The sequence below is a fragment of the Cyphellophora attinorum genome (genome assembly GCF_001299255.1).
Source record: "Cyphellophora attinorum strain CBS 131958 chromosome Unknown Contig18, whole genome shotgun sequence".
Classification (NCBI taxonomy): Eukaryota; Fungi; Ascomycota; class Eurotiomycetes; order Chaetothyriales; family Cyphellophoraceae; genus Cyphellophora; species Cyphellophora attinorum.
In genome coordinates, this window is record NW_017253246.1 from 233505 (window position 1) to 256269 (window position 22765).

Consider the following 22765-nt stretch of genomic DNA (forward strand, 5'->3'; position numbering starts at 1 on the left):
CGGATGCTCTCATCCGAGCCCTCGCTGTGATCATCCTGACTTGAAAGCGTCTAGAAGCAATCACTAACCGCCGAAAACTTAACCTTCTATCTGTAGAACTTCGGATCGTTTCCGCATTCTGGTCGCTTCGCAGGAGATATACCTGAAGAGGGCAGAGCCGTCCACCTCCGCCCGTCCCAGTGTGCCACGTTGGCATTTCCCACTTTACCAGCATCACTTGCAAGGCGATCAGTGCATAACGCAGCCGTTCATACAGTGTGGTGTTGGGGTCCAAGAATCCATAATTGGTTGCTGCTTTGGGCAAGTGGACTAGTTGACCCAGAGGGCTGGTATCCCACCGCCTTGCAGACGGCACGACCGCTTGGAGGTTTGCGCTTCCGTAGTGCGCCTCAGCAGCGCCATCGCTTGGACGAGTCTCAGTCAATTGACCTACGTAAGGGGTACAACAAAAGCACAACTGCAAAAGTAAAAGTGGTAAGTACCGCCAGTGCAACGATTTCGGCGGAACAGAAAGGCAATCGACACATGCCAGTGGTAGCCCACCAGAACTAGCGGATTTGGAATCCGTTGTGCGCATAGGAGCAAAGTTTACCATAGTTCGCCGGTACGCCAACCAACATTCATTCAACACCGGCCGGTAAACGGGACATCCGGTAGATGACGATGACGATAGTGTCTGGTGCCTGGTCATGCTAGAATCCCAAGGGTTTCGGTCGTACAAGTCATCTCCAACACCACGACGGCCAGTTCTAGAGCTCTCATACTTGCTTGCCCGGGCATCTCGAGCACAGTGTTGACCTTTGGGACGATCCTAGAGCACGAGAAATGGGTCGTTTGCGGAAGACATGCCAAGATGAGTCGCAGAAGGAGGAGGGGTTGGCATTCCTTGGGTGGGGGCCTTCATCCAATAGTCCTTTGAGCCCATCAAACTCATGCACGCCATGTCACCAACATACCCTGTCGAAACTTCCCATGCAGCTCAACCCACCTACCCTTTCCGGCAGTGGATGTCCTTCGCATGATTCGCTGTATCGTCGACCGTTGGCACTGAAGAATGGATCCTCCGTATTCGCCAAAATGGCTGACATGATTGTCGATGCGCATGTAGCGTGTGTCTGCTTACAGCCTGCGATCCTGGTCGGAAATCCATAGGGAACATGGGTTTGCCGAACCGAACGCAGCCAAGTTGTGCAAATCACCACACGTACTGACAGGCACGCGTTCCGCTTAGAGTCGTTGCTTCCGATGAACGAAATAATCTCCAGAGTGGCTCCGATGCGGATTAGACTCGGAACGAGCAATTGTCTGCTTTCGTGTTGGACGATGGCCTTGCAAGGCACACACCGCAACACGTTTGGTGGCGCTGGGGAGTTTTGGTATGGGCGAGGGGCTGCGACCGCGGTGAAGTTCTGACACGTGCACAGAGGAGCGAGGCTCGTGAAAAATTTCATGGGCGCAATCTTTTGTACACTATCCGCAGGATGGATTCCAATGGAATGCGTTCTACGATACTACCTCCTGGTCATCGCCGAATGTTCACCAAGCCGTCGTCCTCAACTCGTATTAGCCGTATAACAAAACTTTCGTGCCTCCGATCGCTGCAGCTTAATCCAGCATCACGACATGGCCGCCTATCAGTGTTCGACCCCCTCAACTATTCCTCAAGTTCGCTCACAAAGCCTGACCCAAATGTCGTAACAAGTCGTACCTGCGAAGGTTTGATGGTATCTTTCCGTGTTGCCCCCAAACGCCAATGCATGTAAACAAGCAATCTGTAAGCCGTAGCAGAAGGCCGTTCACAATGAGTCTTCGAATGAATGCAGCGCAAACTCCGCATTCAGGTCTGCTGCTGACTTGTCGAAGTAGCTTTCGGGACCTGTATATAGCATGTCGTGCGCAGCAAAGGCGTCGAATTTATCGAACTTCTCGGGCATGAGCATCTCAGAGAATGATTGGTCCTGACATGAGCGTAGGGCATTGAGCTCTGCATTGAGTTCCGATATTCTCGAGTTGAGTCGTGATACTTCGCCGGCTTGGCGGCTGAAAGATTGAAGGAGGTCTTGGTGCTTTTCGTGGAGGTCTTCCAGTTGATTCTCGAGTCCCTTCACGTGCTTTTCTTTGCGCTCCCGGAATGCCCTCTGTGAAGCTCTGTTCTGTGCTCGGCGGCGCTGAGAGCACGTTAGGACACTATCCGTAGTCAAGCTGAGGAGGACTCACCAGGTGCATATTTGTGAGGGTGTCCTTTTCCTTCGTGCTCGAGCCGGACGTGCTTCCAGATCGACGCCGTCTGCGATCGCGCTCATCGAGTGTGCTTGATCCGGTGTACTCGATAGCGATCTTGCGTTGCCGGACGGGTAGTACGACGATGGAGTTGTGCCGTAGTTGAACATATCGTAGCTGCCGTTGAAGAGCATCTGATTTACGTTCTGGCAAATTTGTCAGTGTACTTCCTAACTCTGAAGTATGACTGAGCTTACTTGAGGCGAATCTGGGCTGGAGCTCTCTGAAGTGGAATCGAAATATCTTCCGGAAGGGTAGACTGTATTTTGTCTCGGGGACTGTGAGGGACTAAATGTGAAGTCCATGGCGTCTGGGATGGCGATTGGGAATTCGATGTGCGGTGGCGAGGGTCACTGTCCTTAAGATCGTAGAACGTAGTTGTGAATCTCGACCGACGGTTGATGTTGGACGTTCAATGAATTCTTGCAGAATCAAGAAAGGATAATGGTGATCATCAAGGGTCCGAGGACAACACGTTGACTTAATAAGATATGACTTTGAATGAAGGCGTGCGTTTTGCTTTGATCCATTCAAGCGCGTCGCTTGCCAGGGCGGGTGTTCTGCAAGCAACTGTGACCTGGCCTTTACACCCCTGCACGAGATCTATGGCTTTCGCGACGTGCTTAACCTTTTACCTTCGAAAGCCGGCATCCACGCCAGCGACCACCCATGCTGATAGCTCGATTACCCAACTAAGCCTTAGTTTCAAGCCGCCCAGCCAGGGTGACAGCTGTGGACAGTAAGCAGCCTAACGACCCTGAATCCCGTGAGTCCCAGACTTGCGGAACTGCGAGCGGTTTCAGCGCCCGGTGCGCATTTAAGGCGCCTACTGAATTAGTCCTAGCCTCAGCCTTTGCCGAGTCAGTCTGCAGGACCACCCATGCCATGCCTCGCTATAGTAATGCTCGAAAGTCTTTGTAATATTGCCATGACGTCGACTCAACTTCGGCCTCGTTCGTCGTGCGACTCGAGAACTCCCTACGACAGCCTTGTCCAAGCCTTCATTGTTGTATGAGCACTGGGAAAGTCCGCTGGATGCACAATCCCAGTGCCTAAAACGTTTTGCCGGCTGGCTACATCTTTTTGGCTCATCGTGTCTCACGGCGTCCCACACTAGTTGAGCCAAAGTCCATGTAACTTCCAGTCTTGCCTGGCGGTGTGGTATGGTGTTCTCCTCCGTCATAGTAGAAGGCATCATCAGATACTAGTGTCAATAATTTGTGTTGGGCCATGATCTGATACCGCTCTGACTCAGGAAGCCCTGACTTGTGCAGCCTCAGGCGACGCACTTTTGAGAGCCGCACCCGCCATCTTCTGCAAGGCTGATCAAGATCCAATGATCACTGCCCCGCCTCGTGCCCGTCGGTCTATGCAAACTCAGCTAAACCACATTTTGCAGCCCATAACCGCATTGCAATTGGCTCGTTTGCAGAAACTTGGCAAATCAACTTGGCGACCAGTCACCCTCCTAATTGAGACGAATTCCAGACTTTCTAATATACACGCAATGCTCTGACTCGGGTAATATTCTCATTGGATAGGGCAAGCAACCAAATGCTCGCAAAGAACTTCCGCATACGCAGTTGATGTCTTTGACAGTGATATATATACTTGTACCAGGTCTGTGTTCATCTGGACTCTGGAATCGCGACCAAAGACCTGCCGTCACTTCTGGAAGCCTCGGTAGCGTAGTTGGACCTGCGCAGATTCGCATTGTTCATGCGCAGGTCCCTGCTCTGCTCTGCTCAGACAATTCGTAGTCTTAGCAAGCCAAGATCGATCTGGAATGCTGTGTTCGTCACAGGTCAAGGACAGCGAGCTTGGCTGCAGCTCATGCCAAGGATTTTTGCATGTCAAGAGGTGCTTGGCCTTGGACAGACATGCGAGTTGCTCCGGTACAAGCTTCGCAGAGTAGCCTTAGTGATCACAGTAGGTTGAGAATCATTATGCATCGGACAAGAGTGCTGTATCAGCTTCGTGCTCAGAGAGAGTGATCTTGGCCCAGGTACAACACGATTAGGTGACGTGAACTTCTCTTCTCCGACCGGTGTCCTGCGGCCTTGACTCGGATGACCATCAACATCAGTTGGATCATGGTGTTGTTATGAAACGAGCTTACGTTGAATGACTAACGTCCGTAATGCCGTGGAGAATCTGGGGTTTGGATGACTCATGTATTGATCGAAACCGGGCCTATGCACAACGTTGCTTCCATGCTCCTTCCATTGGTTTGAGAGGACCTAGAGTCTGATGGTGACATCCTGTGTACGCAACGTGCTGTACTTCAATTAGCAGATGGATTTTTGCCCAAGCCTCGCCAAGCTCGAAAGCAAGAATTGCCTGATTTTCGTCGAATCCAGACGGCAGAAACCCTTTCCCAGGGAATGTCTAGACTCATTTGACTCTTGCCAGAAGGACGCGCGCCATGTTAGACTAAATTTGAGAGGTCCAAATTGTCCAGTGCAATTAGAAGCGAAAGGAATTGGCTAAGTAGATCAGATCATCCAAAAGATCGATCGTGAGCATTGCAAGGCCAGAGTTGAGCCTTGGATCATAGACAGCGCCCCCAGCGTCGTTCTGTCGCATGCGGGATGAGACGCGGCTTAGACATCTCGTACGAGCGGATTCCCAAGAACCTTCCATGATAACAAGCTGCATTCGACAAGACTTATTGCCTGCCAGAGGGTCGCTGTGTATGCACATCTGGGACAAAGGTCATCCACGTTGTAGTCGCCATGACACAAAGGTCCTGGGTGCGATTTTTAGCAACAATGTCTCCCGCTGCAGCAGACGTGCCAGAGAATTTCTGCAGCGCTCGGCCTAGGAAGGCGCCCCACGATGCATCGTTCCTACGACCTGACGCTGATGTGAGGCTCCTCTCAAGCCCATCTCGATCAGCAGCTCAATTGCGACCTTCAGCGCCTGCCTCGACGTAGAATCCCCCTACGCTTGTGGCTCTTGCCTGGTTGACCTTAGCGTTGACAAGCCCCATGGACTTTCATTTAGTTGGAGCATGCACGAGCTCATGTCGATCGATCAGTGGATCTGTGACAATGGCTGAGACCTGTTCGTGGGTATGTGCAGGCTTCCGAACAGAGATGAGGCTGGGTATTTGTGTAACGTCCATGGATGTCAAGTACTAATTATTCGTATTCGATGTTCCCGCGTGGTGCCCCGATTGGCAATTTCTTGCAGATCAAAGAACGGAAGATCGCTCGCGTGGCCTGAATACAGGTCCCAGCCAATAATGCGGAACCTGTAGAGGAACGCAAAGAAAAAGGGGTTCGGACTCGGGCGCCCAGCCGGGCGTAACACGTGCGTTGGGAGTGAACGGCCCCTGATCATCCGAACGCTGAATTCCGCGACCCAAAATTGTCAGTACGAGCCATGCTTCGAGGTGAATGATTTGCTGTCGTTTTCGCATAAGTAGTTCTCTGCTTCTGCTGATATGTCTGCCCAGGTGGGCTCTGGCTTCATGGTATACAGTAACTAAGAGGAGAGGTTGTGTTAGACGTTGTGGGGAGCACTCCCGCCACCGAAGTTAGGGATCTGTCGGTGCTTAATTATTGACTTCTGGTTTGACAGGCGATGCGGCCGTGAGTTCAATCAAGAGGAACCACGATATCCGATCCACCTGGCTAGCCGCACCCGGTATGATGGATCAGCAGAGAGTCTCGTACGCCAAAGCAGAGGCATCTTTTGAGACTCGTCGATCATGAAGATGAGGTCTCTAAGGAGCAGAGACGCCGGCAGCATGAGTTGTTGTTCGCAATATCGATGTTCGTGAGGAAAGAGAACTGCGGCTACGAAGGTAGTGCCCGTAGAAAGCTTGATTCTCTAGTAGTGTACTAGTGCTCCATCCTACGCTAGCCTGCGATTTCGAGTACCACGGCCGAAGAGCTCCTATCGTCCTTCTGACCCCAGATCATCTTCTTTCCAACTTGCGTGGCCGTGCTCTTGACGTCGGGGAGGTCTTCTCGTAGGTTTGAGTCTGTGTGAATTGGGTCAGCGCGTTTGTTCGATCGCCTTCCTACTTGCCTAAAATCCTGTCGGCCATAGCAACCCCCGAACGCTACGTTACCAACAAGAACGAAGACACCGACCACAACTGCAACTCGTCCGAGCGACTCGGTCAGCTGAGTATCGCGTTCAGTCACTCGGCCATGATCGCATAGCGTGTGTATCGTCCCGACAGTCCAAGCGGGTGCACTTTACTAGAAAGACTGCGCCAGAAAATTGTGAGGCACAATGGGTTGTGGATCATCCAAGCCCGATGAGGGCGATCGCGATGCCGCTCAGCGCAGTGCAAAAATCGATCGTCAGCTGCGACATGATCGGAAATTGGAGAACAAGACCGTCAAGATCCTCCTACTAGGTACGCGGCTTTGGTTCATGTCCACCCCAAGTCTGCTGACATATCATACCAGGTGCTGGCGAGTCGGGTAAATCAACGATCATTAAGCAGATGAGAATCCTCTACAGTGGTGGATTCCAAGAAGACGAAAGGATCCAAATCAAGGCTGTCATCTACTCGAACGTGGTTATCGCCTTCAGGGTGTTGCTCGAGATCATGCAGGAGGAGCGGATTGAATACGCCGACGAGAAAACACGGGTGCACGCCGAAGTCCTCGAAGAAGCCGAAGCTGATGTGGACGCTTTGCACGCATTCAGAGATATGCGCATAAGAGACGCCATGACTGGTTTGTGGAGAGATGCTGGCATTCAGAAAGCTGTTTCTAAGAGTCACGAATACGCCTTGAACGACAATCTTCCATTCTACTTCGCCAATATCGACCGCATGTTCGACCCAGATTGGATTCCAGGCAACCAAGATATGGTAAGTACCATGCAGGTCATTGCTCGTAGTGATGGTACTGATTAGAGATCTTCAGCTCCACGCCAGACTCCGAACCACTGGCATCACCGAAACAGTCTTCGAGTTGAAAGAGCTGACTTTCCGGATGATGGACGTTGGCGGTCAGCGGTCTGAGCGAAAGAAATGGATCCACTGCTTCGAGGGCGTCCAGTGTTTGCTGTTCATGGCTGCTCTGTCCGGATACGACCAATGCCTAGTCGAAGATGTGAACGCCAATCAGATGCACGAGGCATTCATGTTGTTCGAGTCACTGGTCAATGGTGAGTGGTTTAAGGACAAGCCGATCATACTTTTCCTCAACAAAATCGATCTCTTCAGGGAGAAGATTAAGAAGTCACCCATATCAGCACATTTTCCGGACTACACAGGAGGCAACGCGGATGAGGAAGCCGCAAAGACTTACTTTGCCAATCGATTTAAGGCAATCAATCGCAACAGCAGCCGCGAGATCTACATCAATTTCACCAATGCCACCGACACGAATCTTCTCAAAGTTACCATGGCCGACGTGCAGGACATGTTGATTCAGAAAAATCTACAGAGACTGGTGCTGTGAAGTGTACAACTCTTTGCAAGCATTCATCCGAGTCTCAGGCGCGTTTCATACGGCGTCTTTCTGCCAGTCGACACTGCGGACACCGTGGTTCTGTTTGCATTTGTGTCATTTTGGATTTGACACGACCTGCACACCCCAGCAACAAACTCGCAAACCAGCTGATCACGCTGCGCCTACCCAGATTGAGGCATCGCGAGACACTATGCGCACTCGACGACCCGAAACCTTGAGAGCCATTTCGATCAGTCCGCACATTGAGCTCGATTTGATGCGATTGATCTACATACAAAGCCAGCTCGGATGCTGACGACTTTCCATCTTTTTCTTGTGGTAACTCCGAGTTGACAAAATACGCCGGCATCGATGCAAGCACTCCTACCTTTCCACGACACTGCACATAACTGAGCGGAAGCATTGACGACATACTGTGGAGAGATCCGGAATACTGTGTTCATCCACGAGACCAGCCACAAATGGCAACGAAAAGCAGCATTGACGAACATGACAGGCGTAACGCTGCCTATGCATCAGATAGAACATCTGGGTAGAGCGAAGGAGTACGGATGATGCCCTTTGTGATTGTCGGGGTGGCGGAGAGCATGTGTCTGCAATGTTGTGAAGTGGATCACTGCGGCATAAGATCACTGAGCCATGCAAGGCATGCGTCAGATGACGAAGGAATGGTCCGAGAAGTCAGTGCTGCTCCAGAAAGCACGCGACTCATGCCCGGGGTTCGTACTCGTCATTGCATTCGATGTATTAGTAGGTAGTAATGAATGACTCCCCATGTTCGCCCATCGCCCAACTAAACCAGTTGCTCAGCTGACTCGCTAACCATGGGCAAGATTTTCGTGGCTTGTGTTTCAGGCTTGGGCCCAATCGTCGCATTCTTTCCGACTTCCAATCACTCCCATGAAAGCCTTCCCTGAATCGTTCCTAGCAGAGCTCGCGCACGCTCAACTCCAACCCACAATGCCTTCAAATTGGCCTCACTTGTTGCCCTTGAACTTGTGCAGCAAGTCACTGGCCAGACTGGTACTAGGCCGGCGACCCTCATCCATCCTGACACCAGCCGTGGCTTCCATGCCGAATACACTGTCCTTCCTGTCACTATCACTGGCAACAGCCACGCTTCCTTTGCGCTGATTAGCAACGGCAGCGCCGCCACCAGCAGACTGGATACTGCCTCGACGCTGGTTCTCGGCGGCGACGTTAGCGGTAGCTTGCGCAGCATCGGCGGCAGCCTGATCTTGGGCCTGCGAAGCGCGACGATCGGCGTCTTGTGCGGCGGAGGCGGCGCTGTGGCGGCGGTAGAATGATGAGTGTTCGCGCAGGAAGTTGTCGTAGGTTGGGTTGGCCTTGTAGCCGGCACCTGGAGTCTGTAAGCACGTCGCAAGCGGGGTCTCAGGAGCCACGGCAACGAAATGCCAGACTTCGCCACGAGATGAAGCACCTACCTCCCGTTAGGGCATGGGGCATGGTGAAAGCACCCGACATTTCTGCGGATGCTGATGGCCTGGCTGGATAGATCGGTAAGCCGACCAACAATTTCCTTACTTCAGAAGATGGCAGAGGATCCGATGAGGAAATACGAATATATGGCTCAGAGCCCAAAAATTGCAACGCCCAGTATGCGGCTCCTGCACGGTCCTCACCTACTTATATAAAGGGCGCACTCATCACTGTCGCCAACAGATGCCCTGGATCGCTCGGATATGTATCGCATGATCCGTATAGGAAGCCTCGCGAAAGCCAAACTTACCCCGCGCACAGGACATATTGGATGTGAGTGCTCGAGAGCGTCGGCCAAAGTTACTGGTCGGAGCTCATCGAACGAATCGGCCTTTGAGCAAAAAGACGAAAGCCTGTGTTCGTGAAGCTCAAGACATGCTGGCTCAAAGACATCGTCAGCAGACGCGCATCTTCACTTGTTGTCAAGAGGTCGCTCGGAGTAATAAGAAGAGCCGTGAGTCGCTGCTGGTCCAGTGTTGAGGTCACGGGTTGGTTCACGCTGAGGGTGGATCCACACCGGCGCTAGGGTATAGTTTCTCCGATGCGACCAGACAGGCCACCAGGCTTCCAGGACTGCACGTGCGGCTACGACTGATGCGCACGCGAAGTCCAAATGTTGTAACTCACCGTCGACAAGTCAAGGCGGGGAGACTTACAGCCTCTCCCGTGCCATCCCGGGCGTCTTGTAGGTATAGATGTGTGGATCAATTGATTCGCGTAAAGAGAGAATTGCATAATCGCTGCCGAGGCACATGCAATTCATAGAAATAGTGTCGATCATTTTGCGAGTCGTGCACAGTGGCGCCCAAAGTGTAGAGTGCGTCATTTGCTCACGACTCGCAATATTCGTTATCTTCTGCAACGTTCTTCGCCATCAATGGCCAGCCGAAAAATTGTGCCTCGGTGCTCTGACCACTCACATCCGTCGGAACTCTACGTCGCCGGCCCGTGGAAATATCTTCCAACCTCATAATCACTGGTATGCAAGTATCGCGATCCATCTTCCGAACAGCAATCAAAGTCGACAAACTCTCCGCAAGCGCATTCAACGGCACGAAGCACAGTCGCGCATTTCGCAATCCTCATCCCAGCACTCGTCCGCCTTCCATCGTACAAGCCTCCCGAAGTTTCACCAACACATCCGCCTCTTTCGCGACGATGGCCTCCGCCACCACTTTCTTCGACTTCACGCCTAAGGACAAGAAGGGGCAAGAGTACCCACTGGCGCAACATAAAGGCAAGGTCGTACTTGTCGTCAACACTGCCTCCAAATGCGGCTTCACACCTCAATTCAAGGGCTTAGAGTCAGTATGGAAGAGCGTCTCACAGAAATATCCCAATGACTTTGTCGTCCTCGGCTTTCCCTGCAATCAATTCGGCGGCCAAGATCCGGGCAGCGACGATCAAATCCAGGAGTTTTGCCAGGTCAACTATGGCGTGACGTTCCCGGTGCTCGGCAAGACGGACGTCAACGGTGACAAAGCTGAGCCGGTGTATGCCTGGATGAAGAACGAAAAGCCAGGTCTTCTCGGCCTTCAGCGCATTAAGTGGAACTTCGAGAAGTTCCTCATCGACCGCGACGGGAAGGTCGTCAATCGGTGGGCAAGCACGGGCAAGCCAGAAGCCATTGAGAAGGACGTCGTTGCCCTGATCGAGAAGACGAAGAAGCAGTAAGCTCAAATGCTGCTACAGCACACTATTGACGACGAAGATTCTGAAGTCTTGCCAGGAGCCAGCCTAGTCTCTGACGCGAGTGAGCGACTGCATATTTATGCTATAGACACCATAATGGGATATCGTTCTTCCCTAGTTCCTGCTACGACGATCCAATACTTTCTCGCGAGGACCGAGTCTGGGCCAAAATGCCTAATCAGGCGGTCAGGGCGGGACCCGTTCCTAGGTAATGTTGCGAGAAGCTGAGGTATGCTTCGGGACGCAATGGCACCATACTCTCGGGCTGTCAATATTTGGAAACTATCTAATTCTGTATCGACTCCCAGTCTTTGCGCTGACTGCAACTGCCTGCTCGCTCAAGTCGATCTTAGTGCCTGTTTACTAGTACTTATGTGCAGCAGACAGTGAATCGCTCTTTCTCACCCCCAAGATCTCAAGATTGACGTCATACCCAATGCCTATTGGCGGGGCAGCATACACGTGAAGTGCAGGTACGAATGATATGCCCCGCTAAATTGTTGCTTCTGCTTCAAGAGATGAAACTGCGTTGCTAAATTATTCTTGTGTTCACAACTTTTTCTTTCCAAACTGCTCAATTCTTCAAGCCTCCTCTACGCTACATTCAGACACTCCTACAAGTGCTCCAGAACAAATCACACCTACAGACTTCTTCTAAGACTACCGTCAACATGCCTAAGGTTTGTTTTCCTCAACAGAATCATGACATACTTCACCGCCTCCTCGACTGACATGAAGCAGGTCAAGTACGTTCTTCTTGACTGCGATAATACTCTCTGCCTCTCCGAGCGTCTTGCCTTCGAGGCTTGCGCTGATCTCACCAACGAGCTCTTGGAGCAGTATGGCAAGCCAGAACGCTACACTGTCGACAAGCTCCTCGAGGAGTTCGTTGGTCAGAACTTCCGTGGCATGATGGTCAACCTCCAGAAGATCCACAACTTCCAGATGCCACCCGAGCAACTCGAGGAGTACGTCAACAAGGAGGTCGGCTACGTCACCAAGAAGCTGTCCGAGAAGTGTACGGAGTGCCCCGGTGCCACTGCTGAGCTCGAGAAGCTTGAGAAGCAGGGCTACCCCATGGCCGTCGTCTCTACCTCAGCCAAGCCTCGCGTCGTTGCATCTCTCAAGAAGGTCGGCATGGATAAGTTCTTCCCCGATGCCAAAGTCTACTCGGCTGCTACATCCCTCAACCCTCCTTCCTCCAAGCCTGATCCTAAGATCTACCTCTTCGCCTGCGAGCAACTCGGTGTCAAGCCTGAGGAGTGCGTCACTGTCGAGGACTCTCGTTCAGGTGCTACTGCGGCCATGCGTGCTGGTATTCCCTTCATCGGCTATGTTGGTGTTTACGGTATCGAGGACGGCAAGGAGAGAATGGAGCAGATGGCCAAGACCCTCAAGAACGACTGCAAGGCCGACCAGATCATGTACGACTGGAAGGAGTTCCCTGAGCTTCTGGCTAAGAGTAAGCTCTGGAGTATCCAGCGTCTGTCGAGCCTACTGACATTGTACTAGTCGAGGCCAAGTAGAGCTCAGCTCAACTTCGTCCAAGCATCAAAGACTGGCCATCCAGTCCGTCGAAGGTGCTCTCCTTTGTCGGTTCCGGAACGACGTATCACACAACATCGATTCACTAAAACTTTCCGATGAGCTTACCAATGAACGAATGATGAAGCATTACTTAGCATGAGTGAATGCTGCAAGATAGTGCAAAGTCCTCCTGGACAAATGCTGGGCAACGACGACTAGACTATCATGGGCGATTCTTCCCAACATTAGATGATGCTACTGCGGATAAATTCTACTTCGAGCTCTAATTATGGTCATATTCTGGTCCTGAACTTGGTCTTTCAAGCGAACAATGCTTGCTTTTAAGGCAAAGAATGACGGTGGTATTCCCGCTCGTCTGATCTATTGATGTCGTGGTCTCGTGTGCCAATACCTGCGCCTAGCTGTTTCTACGATGCCAAAGCTCTCCAACGCTCAGTTGTTCGTCACTCCAATTGTCCCAAATCTCAAGCGCCTGCTGTTCGTTTTCTCACATGCGAACCCCAAATCGGGTCAGTCCCCTTCACGCTTGCGGGACTTGAATATCGTTTACCCATCTTCCGCAAGGCTCTCCCTCACACGAAAATCACAACTCGCGCTCAAAACCCCCTGCACCACCACCAGCTGCGCCTCCCCCAACCCCGTCCCATCCCGCCGGCACCATGCCTGATGGTAGAAGATCTTTTTCAATACCATCAGCACCAGCATCAAGAACACCCCGGCGATCGCTCGATCGATAGTCACAGTCGTTGGCGGCTCTTGCTGTTGCTGCATGACTTCCCGCCGATGATCAGCGACAGTCTGCAAAGCCGCAGCTTCGGCAAGCGCGGCGCTAGCAGCAGCCAGTGGTGGGCGATGCAGATTAAGCATCGGTCGTTGTTGTGCCCGTTGCTGCTGTTGTTGGTGCTCGGCTTCGGTGGAAGGATAGTCGGACGGGGTTAGGCGTGCTTCGGCGGCGCGCTGAGTTTGCTCGGGTGTTGGAGTGGTGGAGAAGTAGGCGGGTTGGGTGTTTGGTGGTGATGAGGATGCTGGTAACGACGTTGGTGGCGGTAGCGGTTGCTGTTGTGGTTGGCCTTGTATTGACAATTGTGGTTGCGGATGTGGCTGCGCTATTGGTGCTACGGTTCCCTGCTGAGTCGGTGGTTGTGGTGCGCCCGGGATGGGTGTTTGGCTGCTGGCATCCAATTGCGGCCCCTCCTTCCCTTTTCCCTTGTCCATACTCCGCGCCTCAACATTCATGCCCTCCGGCAACACCTCCAAACCCACATCCTCGCCCTCCTCGTCAACCTTCACTCCCTTCTCCCTACACCTCTCCCACCACTCCTTCATAATATCCTCATTCGTCTTTCCCTCACTACACCCTCCACACCTCCACCTCCTCGACTCGGCCGCCAACCTCTTCCGCACGTGCTCTGGCGCTCCAACCCGCCCACCTGCCCCGCCGTGCCCGGCTCCGCCATGAACGTCCGCAGCGCCGTCAACGCAGTCCGCACGCCCCACGCCGGCATCCACGTCTCTTCATGAAACCCGGATATGCTCAGGCAGATCTCTCGGTTCACTTCGAAGCGGCCGGAAGGTGTGAGGAAGCGGAAGTTGGGTGGCTTGAGTGGGTATTGTGGCGGAAGCGTGATGCGACCGTGGTAGAGACCGCCTGCGTAGGGCGAGGGCGCGGGAGGGCCGAGTAGGGTGAAATGCCATTCGTGGAGATCTTCGTCGGATACGGGTGCGGCGTGGAATGGACGGGTGTTGGGTTCGGGGATGAATCGGAGAGCTCGATAGTCTCGCGGAGGAGGCGGCGAATTGTGGTTGAGGGTGCCATGGCCGGACAGCGGCGGGGGAGGCAGCGCGCGTGTGCTAATGATCGTGCTCCGGTGCGGCGGCCGCTGGTTGCGGTGAGTTGGGAATCTCCAATACGCGATGAGGCTCTGATATTCTGCTGACACAAAGAATGGATAGACGAGCGAATGAATTTCAGATTAGACGGCTTGCTGGGATGGTTTCAATACTGTATATAGGCTCGGCATCTGTGCGAAGTTCAATGAGTAGATTGAGTGGTGACACGGTGTACTCCTCGATCGTTCAATACACACAGTCGGTCGGGATGACAGCTTCCGTGACATTACGCCATTCCTCGAGTTCGGCTTGAATCGGACCGGTTGACCTAGCACGTGAGGCTTGACTGAGACCGGATGACACAGACCTCTGGTCAGCAGTGCCCGGATCGCCAACCTCTACCCATGTCTCCTTCCTCAATGTATATGCTGTACATCGCAACAAACACATCAGCCGTAGCGCCACATATCGCGCTGTGTAGTGTAGGTGTGCACGAAAACGCACGGACACTTGCAGCAGCGATGCTGTGAAGCAGAGATGAGCATGCGCGGCCCGAATATATTCGTATCCTTGATGACCGATCTAAAATCGTCGTGAATGCAGCCACGTTTCAGGAACCCGAGAGGAGGACAGAAAATATGTTGTTATGTACACCGAGAGTGATTTCAATACTAATTAAAATTATCCATCGCTTGCTTATGCTCGAATGCAAGTTCCATGCACGACAGTACTCAAGCATCGCTGGGCAGGGTGCTGCCATTAACGACACCATTGCTGCCAAACCCGTTGGCAGCCATGTCGCTCATTTCAATATCACTTTTCATGCCCGGCACTCCCGTGTCAGCACTCAGGAATTCGGACTGGCTTTCGAAGAAACCAGAATGATGCACTTTCAGCGCTAGGCAATTGGTCAGCATGATGAGGATGGATTCAAAGCTTGTCAGGACTTACTTGTTGGGAACGGCCACCAATCACTCCAGTCTTCTTTCATGAACGCCTCGATGCGACCAGGGTTATCGTGCGGATCGCTGCTGACGGGATTTGGTGGAGGTACTGTGCTCTTGATCTTGCCTGCCGGACCAGGTGCGCGCCTGAGGTCCTTGAGCTTGGCGAACACCTTCAGCTGAGCAGCATGGCGACCTCAACGACAGGTCGGCCGAGACATTCGTGAGCCCCGTAGCCGTGGTGAACGTACAGACTGTGGTCACGCGTGATGTCGATCTCGAGCGGATTGGGGAACACTTCCGGGTCCATGCCAGCAGAGACGAAATCAGTGTACAGAGTATCACCCGTCTGAATCTTGACGGGCTTGCCACCGTCGCTGATGGTCATGTCAACGCGCGACTTGCGCAGGAGGCCGAAAGCTGCAGGGCGGAGACGATTCGCTTCCAGAGCGTACTTCTTCAGCTTCTCGAAGTCTTCCTCGGAGTCAGACCAGGCACATGCTCGGATATCCGCCCAGTGATGGTAGTACTCGTCAGACAAATACAGATCGATCATCTGGCCAAAGTGCTGGGCTTGTGTGGCGATAGAAGCGGCCGCAGTGGGAATGATTGTCCATACCACCTCGTCCACAGATCTTCCGTCTGCGAACAGACGTCGAACCAAGCGCGTGCCGAATTCGCTTAGCATCTTTCCGGCATGACCCATCCGGAAGAGGTCACTGACATGCAGATAGCTGTCGGCTTGAATAGCTGTGCAAACGATTTTGAGTAGCTTCGCGATCTGGTCGCCGGACTGCTTCGCGCCAAGTCGCAGCTTGAAAGAACGAGCAGTGTCGAGATCCAGAAAGACGTATGCGAACATGACAGAAAATGCCAGATACATCTGATCAACAGTAACGCCCAGCGGATTAGTGTCATCTGGGCCACGGAGTGGAATGTGCCACATCTTTGCGTTGAAGATGGCGTGTGCTGCATTGCCAACGTCACGCACGGCATCCAGTTGGTACCAGTCCTTCAAGAGGACCTCCGAGCGGACAGTGACGAGTTGCGTGGTCAGGTCCTCGTAGAACTTTTGCACCTCCTTAAGACGTTCCTTCATAGTGTCGCTGAGGACGGGATACTCCGAGCCATACACATTCTTGCCGATCTGCTTCTTCTCCTCGAAGTTAAACTTCTTGTCACCGCTGAGCATATAGTCGTGCCCGGTGAGATCGAAAGTATGTGGTCCCCATGGAACAGCAAAGCGACTGGTGTCCTGCAAAATCGAGGTGACAGCTTTCCATGACTTGATGGATGTTGGAATGCCGATCAAGCTCGGGCGATCGAAGTTGTAATTCTCCTCCTGACCAAGCTTCGATAGGATCTTCCTGTTCTCCTCTGGCACGGTGAACGGGAACATGGCGTACACGGAGCTGCCACGAAACCAATTTGGTAAAGCTCTCATGACGAGATTGTAGAAGCAACAGCCCTGAGCAACATCAGGGTCCGACTTGACCTGATTGAAGCCCCAGTTCGTGAGTGTCGCTGGAGTGTAGTCAATTGTGTAGAACCGATCTCCACGTGACAGGGCGACGGCATCAGCGAGTATAGCGCGGGAGATAGTGTAGCCAGGGCAGAGACCTGAGCCAGGCTCCATCGGCTCCTTCGCATCCTCAGCTACTAAACCAGGGTACATCTCGACGTAGTCCGGATGGCCGTACAGAGTCTTTAGCGTCTGGGCTGTATCCTCGTCGCGCGTGATGTCGCTGAATGTTTTGTGAGGCTCTAGTTTGAAGAATGATCGCAGCTCATTGAGCGTAGCGACGTGCCACTTCCGAGCCTGCTTCATGCCCATAGTTTCGATCAGCTTCATGACCACGGGCACGTTTCGGGGACCAAAAGCACCGGCCACATCCTCTGTAGCATCTGCCAAGATATTGACGAGATCCTCGTCATCGAAGCACCCGCGTTCATTTCGAGCATACTTGCCATTGTCCAATAGCCACGCAGAAGGATCTTCACCTTGCTTGGCGACCCAAGCGTGCAATCTGTGGCCCAGATCTTTCTCCGTGATCGAGTCGAAGTCACTTGTGCCCATGATTTCCTCGTAGATGTCTTTTGTCCACTGCTCGTCCTTTTTGCTGATAGCCGAATGCCAGCGGTATAGCAGGTTGAATTCCACGCTGACTTGATTGCCAATACCGCGCGGCGTACCATCAATGTCGTAGACCTCCTCGGTCCTGCGTGGGTCCAGAGTCCAAGTCGAGTTCGAGCGGTTCAGATTGAGTATAGTCCGGACATAATCAATCAGGATGATGTTGATGTATAGACCACACGTCACTAGACGAGCTGTCTGGAACAGTTCCTCGTCTAGCGCAAGCACGGCCTTGGTATCGTTGTCATCGGCCGGATCATTGAAGCGGCCACCTTCGTTAATAGTCTTCAACTGTAGGGCGACGTAATTATGGTACCTGTTGAAGCAGACCAGTATGGCGGCAACACCAGGAGGGAACCCGAGAACCCTATTCTCTGCGAAAGTGTCTGGTTTCAGCAGCCCATTCCTGAGAGTCCTGATTCCCTTCTGCTGTTCCAGGCTGCTACCATACAACGGTGCCAAGTCCAGGTAAGACGAAGTCAGCACTCTGTTAGGATCTCGCTCATCGGTGTGAAAGCAATCATGGATAATGATCGTTGCCAGATAGAACAGCATGCTAGAAATCTTGTTGGGATGCTCCCGTGCGCCTTCTTCGCGACGAGCAAATACGGTATCGAAGATCAGGCCCGGGTCAGGAAGTACGCCGGGCTGCAGAGTCTGTGGTGTCACAGTCCTAGCATAGAAAGAGCCCGCCTGACCTAGGTGAGGGTACATAATGTTGTTGTTCGAGCCATCCGCTTTGCGATATTTGAACTCGTTGCCTTCGAAGGACAACGCAGGGTGCTCCAAATTATTCCATAGAAGCTTGATGAATTTTGTCGTCAGATCATCCAGCTGCTGTGAGCCCACTGGCAAGGAAGCTGCCAGACGTAGGATTTGCTCCATCTAGAGTGTGGTCAGCTTCTACCTTCTGGAGGTCGAGTGAGCTCACCTGATACTTCCTGTCGTCCGCATAGCCTCCACTGAACAGCTCCGTATCAATGAAGGAAGAGATCAGCCCAACATTCTCACCCAGGCGACCAGACTGACTGGCAATGCCTCTGAAGAAGTCTCCTAGTGCTGGCTTGGGTTTGGTAGCTATGCTGGCTCCGTTAAGAACCGGATTCGTTGGGTCTGGCGTGTTGCTTGCAAACAGTCCGCTGACGGCGTTCTTGAGGGTAGCGAAGCCCGACGACGGTCGAGGGCTTGCTGAGCGACCTCGTTTTGGCTCTGTGGGCACTTGTAACGTGGATGAAGCATTCGATGCTTTCCGCTTCCTGCCACGAGGGGGAGTCATATTGATAGTTTGTAGCACACGGGAAATGTAGCAATATCCCGATGGTGAGCGGTGCCTGTGTGTCTTCTGAAGAGTAGAAGCGACGAATGCTGCAGGCGTGGGCTATATGGTATGATAAAAGTACCGACCCAGCCCGCTCCTTGAGGACATCGACATGGATCAGTGTTGCATAGCGCGAAGCTGAGGCCTACAAGCAACGAGCTGAGCAACGTTCGTGAGCATTAGTGGAGAGTGGTGTGAAGCACTGCCAGGGGTAGCAACGATTTCCTAGCATAATGCCGAACTATGGCGTTATGATTGGACTCGATGAGCTCCAAGCCACTGCCGAAAGCACCGCAAGAGGAGGAGGATCCACAGACATGCTTACCCGGCCCATAGGGCTTAGGCGTCCCTGGGCTTGGATAAGCATGCAGTGGTTCATTCCTCTCGTATTTTGTCTTGTTGATGGCTTGGAGCTGACCGGATGGAATGAGGGGCAGACGTCGGACTATGTTGCAGGATCTTTGCGCTCTTAATCGGCCATAGACAAAGATGTCTTGACCAAGAAGAATGCCATTGTTGAAGGCAGGTAACATTGAGTTTCGCCGGCAGGGAGCACTTCCGCCTCGTACCCGAAGTTCTTTTGGAGTCTTGGAACCGTCAAATTTTAGCCCGCAGCGACGGGAATACCGAAGCGCCCAGAAAAGGAAGGGTCTGAGAGATTGGGGGCCTTTTCGATAGAAAAAGACGTGAGCCTCCCAGGCACACGCTTACCTCTCCACAGCGTTGCGACACATCATGGAAGGCACAGTGCGCTCATGATTTGTTTCGGACCTTGATGGGGTGTACGTGGTGCGATGCGTTCAACCAGCGATGCAATAATCGCAACAGCTCGCCTCGGGGCGTTCTCAGACAAATTTAGCAATGGTGCTGTTGTCCTCCACGAGCCGAAGCGAGTGCATGAACAGACAGGGATTGTAGGTGTCACGATCGGTTCCTGGCTGTGCAAGCAAGTTGGCCAATGGTTGTCTCTGCCTTGTCACTGCTCCAGAAGTATCTTGCTGTGATGCGCGAACACGACTTTCGATCGCGCAAAAGAGAGACATTCTTTGGGGTTTGACGGAAGGCCGAGGCAGGAGCACTTTACCAAAACGTGGTCTGCAGCGCTGAAGGAAGTTCCCCATATCTGCGGAAAAGTGACAGAATACCCTCGGAGACCATTCTACTCACCACTTCAAAACTCATGCCTACTGCAAACTACTCATTATTCGCCATACCGGCATACATGGTGTTAGCAATGGTGCCACACTCGTATAGCGTGTGGTTAGTCACTCAACACAACAACAAAAAGTTCGACTTGCCCTCGCCCCGATCTACTGATAACAGGGCGAGGATCGAGAAGTCTGTGCCTCAGCATATTTATCGCAAGTATGAGAGATGCCGCGCCGCTCACGACAACATGCTCGAGAACATGGCTTTTGTTACAGGTGGTATCCTTGCTGGCGTAGTGGGCAAGCTCGATGCCTCGTTCATGAACACAGCTTGCGCGGTATATCTTCTTAGCAGAGTTTTGCACATGATCAGCTATGTACAAATCTCAAGTCACAAGTTTGCTACCTTGAGGACGCTATGGTATCTGTAAGTGTCTCGCGACGATGGATTTGAAGTAGATCCGGAGCTCACAGTCACCTAGGGTGGGCAATGCTGCGATCCTGCCCATGTACTGGAAGGTAGGAATGCAGCTGGTCCGACATGGGGCTCTCCAGTAACCTGTGCGGATATTTCATCTCAGGAGATGATTACAGTCCGACTGTGCAGTCCATAAGTCAACATAGAGACGAGCTGTGCAATACTTAGCGGCACGACATCCAGAGATTCATCCAATTGGGGAAGCGCTTGAGGAAGACATCGGCGAACGCGCTATAGACCTGCTACGCATAGGTTGTTTTGACGACGAAGCCGAAGGGATCGCAATTGGTCCGCGGGAGTCTTGCGTACGTAGATGTACCTGGTACACAATTGCACAGGTACACGCACTTCGTCGAGATGCAACTTGGTGACCACTGATCGCAGGTCTTGGCATGTCTGTACTGCCCCACATTTTTCTTGCCAAGAATAGTTTTCGCACCCACCGCTTTCGACCGCATCTGCAACTTTTCGCAGTCGAGGATTCGTGCACGCTCGAACGACAACCTACATCACACAATCGCAATGGCTTCAAAGAGAGGGTGAGTGTTCAGTGCGGCTGCTGGTCGTGCGATTGCTGTAGAACTCAACTGACAATGATTGCAGTCGTGGTGCCTCTGGCAACAAGCTCAAGATGACTCTCGGTCTACCAGTGTATGTGCCCTCCTACGAGACTAGCGACTCCCCAACGGCTCTGTCATATCCACCACTCGTAGACCTACTCGGACCAGCCGAATTACATCTGGAGACAAACTAATCAGACACAGCGGAGCCGTGATGTCCTGCGCTGACAATTCGGGTGCCCGAAATCTCTACATTATCTCAGTCAAAGGCATCGGTGCCCGTCTCAACAGACTCCCCGCGGCTGGTGTAGGCGATATGGTCATGGCCACAGTCAAGAAAGGAAAGCCGGAGTTGAGGAAGAAAGGTATGTTTCAGAAGACTTCACCAGGATCGAGCCGTGCTGATACCGTGATCATAGTCATGCCTGCGGTCATCGTCAGACAATCAAAGCCTTGGAGGCGGCTGGACGGTGTCTATCTCTACTTCGAAGACAACGCTGGAGTGATTGTGAATCCCAAGGGTGAAATGAAAGGCTCTGCGATAACGGGTCCGGTCGGAAAGGAGGCTGCAGAGCTCTGGCCCAGAATAGCCAGCAACAGCGGCGTGGTGATGTGAGTGGAATTGACCGGCGACGGGACGGGGACATGAGACGGCAGACTCCATTCGATCACGAAATGCGCATGGGATACAGCTCACGTGTGTGCTGCAACAACATGGTCGCGAACTACCGCAAGAAATGGCATAAGCATCTGTGGATGGATCGAGAGCGAGCAGGCGTTCTGCTGGTCTCCGAGTATTCGAGTAAGAGCGGCTTCGTCATGAATACGAACAACTTTAAGTATCCCATACCGGCGTGCTCATCAAGACTTTGGAGACTCAATCCTGCCAGGCATGTAGATGGCCGCGCCGGAGGTGTGTCAGGCGCTCGATGCGGCTCATGAACTGGCAGCCAGATACCCAACACGTCGGTCTGATGTTCAGAGGCGGCCGGTGTTTTGCAACGTCACAGTGAGATATGGTTTCATTGTCTATCCAACTGCTTGATCCCGTGGTCCCACGACCATAGTCTGCCCCAGCGCTGACCAAGGTGTGAAACTTATTGGTCAACTCGTATGTCCTACACTTGTTAGTGGACACAACGCTATGACTGACTTGAGTTCTAGGCAGCTGAACGTGAGGAGATGCAAAGCTCTGGATGGCAACCAGAATGCATCCATTGCGGGACATGCAGTATTTGAGGAGCAGCTCGCGCGTCTCAGGCAAAGCCAGAGCACATGTGCATGATAGACTGCACGAGGCAGACTCCATGCCTAGATAGTATCATGTCAATCGAAGGCTGCTCAGCCTTGTGTCGTAACACACACGCAGAACCTATCTAGGTGTACGGCAACTTCTGGAGCAAGCGGCGCAAAAGCCATGGCCTTGGCGAGGCGATCCGGCCCCTGCCATCATCATGCAGGCGAAAGTTTGACCTCGTATACTTCATTGGAAAGAGTTAGGCGCCGGAAGCATCTTGCGTGAAGCCCAATCCTGAGCCCTGAGAACCGCTCTTGTCTATCAGCGAGCACAGAGGCAGTGACAGCTGTCAAGATCACCTGCGAAAGATGACAACGATATTGCTAACTAGATCGGTCCGACAGCGCCCCAGCAGCGATATGGTCTTGGCACAAGCGGACGTTCTGTGTAAACGAGAAGGCGCACAACGTGGCTTGAAACTCAGATCGGGGACCGTCCACCCATCAATGGTCTCTTAGCTGCAATTGCAGCCTTGCAGGTTGATGTCGTGGCCGTTTGACACCCAGCAGTAGTGCTCAGACACCACGGGAGCCTCAAGCACAAGTAGTCAGAGCGCGGGATCCTCTGTCGAATATCGGGGCAGTGCTTGACC

At 52.7% G+C, this 22765-nt stretch overlaps 7 protein-coding genes across 7 annotated transcripts; 4 read left to right on the forward strand and 3 right to left on the reverse strand.

Annotated features, from left to right (window-relative positions):
- Positions 1-1796: 1796 nt before the first annotated feature.
- On the reverse strand, positions 1797-2585 carry AB675_4177 (uncharacterized protein; the record flags this gene model as incomplete). Its single annotated transcript, XM_018144296.1, has 4 exons — positions 1797-2168; positions 2218-2311; positions 2362-2426; positions 2478-2585. 4 exons carry the CDS (start codon positions 2583-2585, stop codon positions 1797-1799), a joined length of 639 nt encoding a protein of 212 aa, XP_017998504.1.
- A 3943-nt stretch (positions 2586-6528) lies between these two features.
- AB675_4178 (Guanine nucleotide-binding protein alpha-2 subunit) lies at positions 6529-7712 on the forward strand (the record flags this gene model as incomplete). The annotated part of the gene is made up of 3 exons (XM_018144297.1): positions 6529-6655; positions 6708-7117; positions 7173-7712. The coding sequence occupies 3 exons, from the start codon at positions 6529-6531 to the stop codon at positions 7710-7712; spliced, it is 1077 nt and encodes a 358-aa protein (XP_017998590.1).
- Positions 7713-8701: 989 nt separating this feature from the next.
- AB675_4179 (uncharacterized protein) lies at positions 8702-9209 on the reverse strand (the record flags this gene model as incomplete). Its single annotated transcript, XM_018144298.1, has 2 exons — positions 8702-9084; positions 9170-9209. 2 exons carry the CDS (start codon positions 9207-9209, stop codon positions 8702-8704), a joined length of 423 nt encoding a protein of 140 aa, XP_017998555.1.
- A 1173-nt stretch (positions 9210-10382) lies between these two features.
- Positions 10383-10898, forward strand: AB675_4180 (Glutathione peroxidase 2; the record flags this gene model as incomplete). The annotated part of the gene is made up of 1 exon (XM_018144300.1): positions 10383-10898. The coding sequence occupies one exon, from the start codon at positions 10383-10385 to the stop codon at positions 10896-10898; it is 516 nt and encodes a 171-aa protein (XP_017998641.1).
- A 720-nt stretch (positions 10899-11618) lies between these two features.
- On the forward strand, positions 11619-12442 carry AB675_4181 (Phosphorylated carbohydrates phosphatase; the record flags this gene model as incomplete). Its single annotated transcript, XM_018144301.1, has 2 exons — positions 11619-12378; positions 12429-12442. The coding sequence occupies 2 exons, from the start codon at positions 11619-11621 to the stop codon at positions 12440-12442; spliced, it is 774 nt and encodes a 257-aa protein (XP_017998448.1).
- A 568-nt stretch (positions 12443-13010) lies between these two features.
- On the reverse strand, positions 13011-18648 carry AB675_4182 (Psi-producing oxygenase A; the record flags this gene model as incomplete). The annotated part of the gene is made up of 6 exons (XM_018144302.1): positions 13011-13815; positions 13869-14344; positions 15059-15192; positions 15246-15411; positions 15435-18257; positions 18304-18648. The coding sequence occupies 6 exons, from the start codon at positions 18646-18648 to the stop codon at positions 13011-13013; spliced, it is 4749 nt and encodes a 1582-aa protein (XP_017998473.1).
- A 2190-nt stretch (positions 18649-20838) lies between these two features.
- AB675_4183 (60S ribosomal protein L23-B) lies at positions 20839-21492 on the forward strand (the record flags this gene model as incomplete). The annotated part of the gene is made up of 4 exons (XM_018144303.1): positions 20839-20855; positions 20920-20967; positions 21081-21241; positions 21296-21492. The coding sequence occupies 4 exons, from the start codon at positions 20839-20841 to the stop codon at positions 21490-21492; spliced, it is 423 nt and encodes a 140-aa protein (XP_017998506.1).
- Between the last annotated feature and the right edge of the window lie 1273 nt (positions 21493-22765).